The sequence below is a fragment of the Podarcis erhardii genome (genome assembly GCF_964252035.2).
Source record: "Podarcis erhardii genome assembly, chromosome: 7".
Taxonomy (NCBI): Eukaryota; Metazoa; Chordata; class Lepidosauria; order Squamata; family Lacertidae; genus Podarcis; species Podarcis erhardii.
The window spans coordinates 12231482-12239575 of NC_138511.1; the positions used below are offsets into that span (position 1 = coordinate 12231482).

At 45.6% G+C, this 8094-nt stretch overlaps 1 protein-coding gene across 3 annotated transcripts; it reads right to left on the minus strand.

The window, feature by feature from the left end:
- Positions 1–560: 560 nt before the first annotated feature.
- On the minus strand, positions 561–7474 carry LOC309347004 (uncharacterized protein). Of its 3 annotated transcripts, XR_014158764.1 has the most exons (7): positions 6869–7474; positions 5327–5394; positions 3704–3872; positions 3218–3348; positions 3000–3140; positions 2741–2910; positions 561–1981 (listed from the first exon to the last, which is right to left on the minus strand). XR_014158764.1 is itself a non-coding variant. In XM_081871429.1 (5 exons), exons 1-5 carry the CDS (start codon positions 6890–6892, stop codon positions 3062–3064), a joined length of 471 nt encoding a protein of 156 aa, XP_081727555.1. In that variant the 5' UTR covers positions 6893–7474; the 3' UTR covers positions 2917–3061. The 3 variants fall into 3 exon arrangements, 1 of the variants encoding a protein (XP_081727555.1); XR_014158765.1 differs by having other exon boundaries at positions 561–2910; XM_081871429.1 differs by lacking the exons at positions 561–1981; positions 2741–2910 and having other exon boundaries at positions 2917–3140.
- Positions 7475–8094: the final 620 nt, after the last annotated feature.

The following is an 8094-nucleotide window of genomic DNA, read 5'->3' on the forward strand; positions in this document are numbered from 1 at the left end:
CAGGATGAGAACAGAAATTGTGCAGCAGTGGCACAGCGGCAGCAGGAGGCCCCATTAGCTAAAGTGGTGCTTCAGGTTAAGAACAGTTTCAGGTTAAGAACAGACCTCCAGAATGAATTAAGTTCTTAACCTGAGGTACTACTGTATGTTGGAAGCAGAGTGGCTGGGGCAACTCAGTCAGATGGGCGGGGTATAAATAATAAAATTATGTTTATTTTTATTATTATGGAATAAAGGTAAAGGGACCCCTGACCATTCGGTCCAGGCATGGCTGACTCTGGGCTTGTGGCGCTCATCTCGCTTCCGGGTCATGTGGCCAGCATGACTAAGCCGCTTCTGGCGAACCAGAGCAGCGCATGGAAACGCCGTTTACCTTTCCGCCAGAGCGGTACCTATTTATCTACTTGCACTTTGACGTACTTTTGAACTGCTAGGTTGGCAGCAGCAGGGACCGAGCAACGGATTCGAACCGCCAACCTTCTGATCGGCAAGTCCTAGGCTCTGTGGTTTAACCTACAGCGCATCCCGCGTCCCTTTTATTATGGAATAGGATGTCCTATTTTCATCGGAGAAATGTTGGTTTGATGGTCCTGCCTCTCCCCTTTTTCACCCTCACAACAATCGTGCAACGTACCTCAGGCTACAAGACATTTACAGACCTAGGGAGCTTTGTGACTGAGTGGTGATCTGAACTTGGATGCCGTTGCCCCATTAAGTTTATATTTCAATGTGCCTGGTCTCTCTGTATCCCCCTTTCCACCTTGCCCTGAGATGCTGTCGATGTGGCCCCATTCCAATATGGACTTTGCCTGGGAGTTTTTTGGAACCTGATGCATGCAGAAGTCGACTAGGAGCCACAAAGCTTTGGCAGCTTTCCTGCCAAAGAGAAATCATCGCTCAAGCCCCTAATAATGATGATAATAGCAACCCTCTGCAGGAGAGTGTAAATCCTACATAACAAACCTCTGGAAAGAGAAAGGAAAAATAGGGGGGGGGGGACCTCAATGCGTCTGCAAACCAGGTACGTAATTTGACATTCTGTTGCTAGCAGCCCTGTTGCAGTATTAATAATCTTTGGGTGTAAAATTACTGCATTTTAAAATTTCATTACATCTTTATGTCACGGGACATAAAGCAGAAGAAAACTTAATTAAATTACCTAAAATTATTGCCTCAGCCACTTGCCAGAAGAGACGGGAATGCACAAGGGGGAATAGCGTGTGCGTTTATAGGAGGCTTGGCTGCAACAGTGTAAACTGCAAGTTCTAAGATTGTGTGTGTTTTTATTGAAAATGCAAAGCCTGCCACAAAGTCCCCATTTACCTCCACAAAGGGGCTCCACCCTGAAACGCGACACCACCCACGTTTTATGGATCAAAACGGACTGCAAAATAACTGCTAGGCCCCATCAACAGCCCAAGTCCAAAGATGACTGAAGCCAAGCAACAATTTTTATTGTTTAAAAAACACGCATTTATTGATTTTACACAAAAAAGCCCTTTACAAATTTTAACATAAATTGTAAATTACTTTATACATTGACTACCTGTCCTCTCCTTCCATGGTTTACATATTTACCCTTGAAAAATTATTTTTAATAAAATAATTACAACTATAAAGAAATGAAGTGATGGGAAGGGGGGGGGGAAGGGAGGGGGAAAACAACAAAGATGCTTATAAAAAAGAATGGGGGAAAATACAAAATGCTATCTAGTATAGTGTTATCTACCCTTGAATGCTAAATATTTTCCTATACTATTCGAGACATCCATTTTAACATATCCATCTTACTAAATAAAGTCCTGCTTGCTGTTTTAAGTCCCGAAAGAGTCAATAAAAAGTGTCCAGTCCTCAAATTCACTGCCAGGTAGAGGGTCAGAGTTGCAGGTGTCATCTTCAGGGGGTTCCTTTCCCAGCTGATGACATTCTTGTGGGGGTCTTCTTTTCTCCAGACGTCTCCTCCTAGGCTCCAGCAGGTAGGCTGCCATTTCCCATCGTGGTTTTGTTCCATGCAGGAAAGAGAGAAAAGAGATTCTGTTAGAAAGGGTACTAAATCTCATGAATGTTAGACCCTCTAGTTGCCCCCAAAATAATCCCTGCTGTTGGTGAATAAAGAATTAAAAAAGAAGGAGGTGTTTTCTAATAAAGAAATGGAAGAAAGTTGCTGCTGGGGGGTTGATTGCCCCCCCCTCAAGAGGACGGCAGAGAGTCCTGCAAGGAACTGGACCCTGGGCAGACACCAGCGACTGGGGGAGCTCCATAAAGCCTGCCTGTCCTGAGGGTGGGACCCCCAAGAAAGGGGAAACAACAAAGGTAAGATTGTCGCTCTGGGGACGGCACTTAGGGGGGTGGGACCAGATTGTGGTGTTAACACGACTGTTTTAACAGGGATGGGGTATTATCTTGGGTGGGTGCTGTTTGATTTGCAGGGTGGGGTTGTTTCAAATGGTTGTTAAATGTGATATGTTGATTGAGATTGTGTGTTTGTGGGCTGGAGTGTTGTTTCAGGGCTTTTGTATTGTTTATTCGTGTGCATATCTTTTTTATTATTTTAATTTTTATTACGTTCTGATATTTTTATTATGAATTTTGTGCAGTGATTATTTGTATTATTTATTTTGTGCTTCGTACACTGTAACTTGGTGTTGTGAACCACCCCGAGATTCAAAATCAATCAATAAAATCAAGAATCAAAAACAACATGAACAAGAAACACAACAACAACAAAAAGGTTTCCTACCGCTGTGTGCGGAGGGTCGTGAGGGCAGCATCACTCCTCTTGGTCCATTCTGATGGCGTTGATGTTCCTGGCGCTGGTCCAGACTGGATCCCACAGAGAGTAGAAGATGATATCTCTGCAGCACAACTCTGGTGTCCACGTTGCCTTGGCCTGGCACTACTGCAGATGTTCTGTCAGGAGGAGAAAGGGGCTCCTTGAGAAACGTCACCTCCAAACAGTCCACCAGATGTCCCAATAGCCCACCAGATGCCTCACTCACCTGGCATGCAGCTCAGGAAGTCCTGTGGGTAAGGTTCCCTGTGAACACCGCGGAGAAGCTCCTCACCAGCTCCGGTGGAATTGAGGACCTTCTGAGCTCTGATGAGGAGTGTTTGGTTCCTTGACGTTCGTGCCAGTGTCTCTGCAAAGGAAAGCCAAAAGGTTAGTTTGGGTCTTGCCCACCCCACCCCACACTGGGATGCATTCTTCCAGTCTTACCTTCGTTGCGCCGCAGGATGGGCAAAAGATGGCAGAGGGCCTCTGCTGCCTGCTGCCTGCTCCCTGGGTCTGGATCCAATGCACAAAGTCAGGAAATCGCCACCAGTTGGCCAAGAAAGCGCTACCGATGGCTGAGAAGAAACCCAGAGAAGGGACTGATAAGAGAAGCAACCCATCACCAATTTTCCTATAACATTTTTATTGAATCTTCCAAACATTCCAAAACATTTAGCATCCTATACAGAAAAAAACCCATTTCTTTTTTACTTCCCACCCCTCTTTTCCTGATGTTCGCTTTCTTCTTCTTTTCTCAGCTGTTTTACTCGCTGGGATTTGTTCTGCTATGGCCCAGCTCTGTTCTCCAAATTGGGTAAGTGCTGGGATGCCTGATTGTCCCTTGGGCACCATGCAGGGTGGGCCTAGAAGCAGCAGCCTGAAGCCCTTGACAGCCCTGCATGGTTGCAATGCTTCCCTTCAGAAACTCACATATTCCTGGATCTTCTGCAGGAGGGCGGAAAGATCTCGGAGCGCCTTCCTTTGGATCTTCCCACTCTTCATCGTTGCGACGACATCCGTAAATCTGCCCTTCAGCCGGTCCTTGCTGACGCTTTCAGGAGGAAGATCAGCCGCATCCGGAGAAGCTGTGGTTGGGATGCTGAGGGGAGAGAGGAGTAGCACTTTGTCAAAAGGGTTTATTGCCTCCCATCCTTCAAAGACCCCAAGCACCTCATAAAGGTTTTAAAAGTCATATTGTCAGGAAAGCATTGTTTAATGTGTGGATCAGATATAAAGATCTATTGGAGAATAAAACTCCAAGATGGCTTTCGCCAATGGAGGCAAAAGCTTTGAAAAAACTTAATATGGAGTCCACATGGCCGAGGTACTGGGAAATTTTAGAACAGGAGGGTAGCAATGTTAAATTGAAGAGTTTTGAGAAATTAAAGGATAAAGTCAGAGATTGGCTTCATTATTTTCAAATAATGGAGGCTTATAAGATGGATAAGAAAATTGGCTTCCAGGTGGAGAAATCTAAATTGGAGACAGAATTGTTAGAATCCAATACTAAGAATTTATCTAAAATGTACAACTTGCTGTTGAAATGGAATACGGAAGATGAAATTGTTAAATCAGCTATGATCAAGTGGGCGCAAGATATAGGTCACAATATTATGTTTGCTGACTGGGAAAGGTTGTGGACCACAGGCATCAAATTTACGGCATGTAATGCCTTGAGAGAAAATATTATGAAAATGATATATAGGTGGTACATGACCCCAGTCAAGCTTGCAAAAATTAACCACTTGTCAGATAACAAATGTTGGAAATGTAAAGAGAATGAAGGTACTTTTTTTCACCTTTGGTGGACATGCCCAAGGATTAAGGCTTTCTGGGAAATGATATATAATGAAATGAAAAAGATGTTTAAATACACTTTCCTGAAGAAACCAGAGGCCTTCCTCCTGGGTATGGTAAGCCATGTGGTGTTAAAAAAGGACAGAACGTTGTTTTTGTATGCTACAACAGCAGCAAGAATCCTTATCGCAAAGTATTGGAAGACGCCAGATCTACCCACTCTGGAAGAATGGCAGATGAAGATGACGGACTACATGGGACTCGCAGAGATGACGGGCAGAATCCGAGACCAGGAGAAGGAGACAGTGGAAGAAGATTGGAAGAAATTCAAGGACTATTTAAATAAATACTATAAGATTGAAGAATGTTAGTTTGACAAGGATTTAAAAAATATATTGGTTTTCAGAGACATTAGCGTAAGAAAAGAAATGGAACTAGTAAAATTATATGGTGAAATAAGGGAAGGGACTTGCTGATGGAATAATGAAACTAGAATACAAAATGGTGAGGTATGAGGAAGTCGGGGAAATAAGGTTAAGAAATAAGGTTTTGAAATTATTCTTGTTGTTTTTTGTTGTTGTTTGTGTTTGTCTTTATTGTAGTTGTTTTGTATTTGTATGTTTTATTGGAAAATTTAATAAATATTATTATTTTAAAAAAAAACAAAGACCCCAAGCACCACCACCATAGAAATGGATGGGGGGGGGGGCTTTTGAAAGCAATTGATTATGGGGGAGGGGATTAGCACAGGATTACCTTGGAGGAAGATCCTCCCCATCTTCCAGGCTGATTTCCGATATTTGATCTTCATCAAAATCAATTCCCTGTCCATGAGAAAAGAGAAACAGGAACGTCCGAATGTGAGGAGTGGACCAGACCCATTCATGTTTTTGTGTCGATCAGGAAAGCGCAGGCAAGGTAGGTTGGGAAACAAACTGAAAATCTCTGTCCTCCATTTCCTTAGAGACCTTATTCATCCATCCATTCCTTTAAAGCATTTGTACCCCTCTCGTAAGCCAAAAAAGGCTCCAAGAGAGTGAGAAAGTGAGAGCCAGTGTGGTGTAGTGGTTAAGAACAGTGGACTCGTAATCTGGGGAACCGGGTTCGATTCCCCGCTCCTCCACATGCAGCTGCTGGGTGACCTTGGGCCAGTCACACTTCTTTGAAGTCTCTCAGCCCCACTCACCTCACAGAGTGTTTGTTGTGGGGGAGAAAGGGAAAGGAGAATGTTAGCCGCTTTGAGACTCCTTCGGGTAGTGATAAAGTGGGATATCGAATCCAAATCCAAAGAGAGCCTTCCATGAAATCAAATGCAAGAAGCTCCCTAATTGCAGACTTCTATTGTAATGAACAATCTGACCAACAGAAATACAACACACAAGGAAAGGAGGCAAAGAGGGCAGAGGAAAAGACAACTCACAAGCTCAGGCCCCAGTGTCTAGAATGCTGTTCTCATCTCTCCCACTGAGGCAGCCTGATGAAATGGCTGCCGCCAGATCCAGTTGGGGGAGAGGAGGCCTGAGGGAGCTGGCCTTTCTCAGCAGAGCCCATGGTGCTGTTTCTCTGTTCAAAATAATATTCAATCGACTGCAATTTAGGCATTCCTTCTCCCCTTCCAAAAACCTGGGCAAAGCTCAACCCTTTCTTCAGTGGCATAGGGTGGGTTGTCAGCACCTGGGGCAAGGCAAGTAATTTGCGCCCCCTAACCCGTGGATTTTAGCACTCGAGTCTCTTCCACTAGATTAGTTACTGTGAGCACGCCCCCCCCCGATGTTGCGCCCAGTGCAGCCGGCCCCCCCTGCACCCCCCACGCTACGCCACTGCCTTTCTTTGACTTTGGATAGCTCTTTGCCAAACCTGGTGATACCATTAATCTAGGTTCTAGAGTTAAGTCGAGGGACACGGGTGGCGCTGTGGGTTAAACCACAGAGCCTAGGACTTGCCGATCAGAAGGTCGGCGATTCGAATCCCCATGACGGGGTGAGCTCCTGTTGCTCGGTCCCTGCTCCTGCCAACCTAGCAGTTCGAAAGCACATCAAAGTGCAAGTAGATAAATAGGTACTGCTCCAGCGGGAAGGTAAACGGCGTTTCCGTGTGCTGCTCTGGTTCGCCAGAAGCGGCTTAGTCATGCTGGCCACATGACCTGGAAGCTGTCTGTGGACAAACGCTGGCTCCCTCAGCCAATAAAGCGAGATGAGCGCCGCAACCCCAGAGTCGGTCACGACTGGACCTAATGGTCAGGAGTCCCTTTACTTTTACCTAGAGTTAAGTCCCCTGGCCATGGCAACCTCCACTAACCTCCAGGAGTCTTTGGGATGCCATCTTCTACTGTAGTGACTGAGCGAAGGTCACTACAGGCCACCTCTGCCAACCTCGAGATGCTGAGGATGCAGGAAGCTCAGTTCAAACGGTCACAAGTTCCATTGTAGGCAACGTCCCTGAGAACATGCAATTCCCAGCCTCAGTGCCAAGGTTTTAGGAGAGTCCGTGTGGCCTAGTGGTTAGAACAATGTTAATGCCATGCAACTCAAGGCTGAAATGTATATATTCTCTGAAATGTACAGTTTAATCCTTTTCCTCTTATTTATATCCTGCTTTGCAGACTCTTGTTGTCTCCTAGAGCAGCTGACATGGATTTAAAAAAAGGTGAGACAAGCCCTGTGCTCAGGTTTGGAAAGTCCAAAGACAAGAAACCGAATGGAAGGGATGTGGAGGAACAAGGCAGAGGAAGAGCCCCTTTCCCAAGGCCCAAGGAGAGGCCTGAGATGTCCCCAGGCAAGTCCTGTCCAGCTGGGGCCAAGCTGCCCTTCCCCATCGCCAGCTCTTCTTGGACAGAGACGCAGCAACTGACCCTGTAGGCCTTCATGCCCAACTCCAAGGGGGCTGTGGGGCTCAAGCCCCTCTCAGATTCCCCTGGGGGGCTGATCTGGGCCCCACAGGCAGCAGCAGGCAGTGCCTGGCTAATGCACAGGCTCACTTGAGGGGCTCACTTGCAACTGCCTTGTCCTACCCTAGGTTCCAGGATGGGCTGGGTGGGTGTTTATGGAGAATTGGTAGTCATAATGGTACCTTGGTTCTCAGACGTAATCCGTTCCGGAAGTCCGTTCCAAAACCGAAGCGTTTCCAAAACGATGGTGCCCTTTCCCATAGAAAGTAATAGAAAGTAAACGGATTAATCCGTTCTAGACTTTTAAAAACAACTTTTATTGCCTAAAAAAAGCAATTTCACATGAATTTTACTATCTAATGAGACCACTGATCGATAAAATGAAAGCAATAAACATTATACAGTGGTACCTCAGGTTAAGTACTTAATTCATTCCGGAGGTCTGTTCTTAACCTGAAACTGTTCTTAACCTGAAGCACCACTTTAGCTAATGGGCCCTCCTGCTGCCGCTGCGCCGCCAGAGCCCGATTTTTGTTCTTATCCTGAAGCAAAGTTCTTAACCTGAAGCACTATTTCTGCGTTAGCGGAGTGTGTAACCTGAAGCGTATGTAACCTGAGGTACCACTGTACTGCAATC

Bases quoted from the DNA above. Each gene is read 5' to 3' on its own strand.
- LOC309347004 (XM_081871429.1), bottom strand. From the start codon at position 6,892: ATGGCATCCCAAAGACTCCTGGAG. The intron at 3,873-5,326 runs GTAATCCTGTGC...CTCTCCCCTCAG, and splicing joins GGGGAGGATCTTCCTCCAAG to CATCCCAACCACAGCTTCTC. The intron at 3,349-3,703 runs GTGAGTTTCTGA...GTTTCTTCTCAG, and splicing joins TGCAGAAGATCCAGGAATAT to CCATCGGTAGCGCTTTCTTG.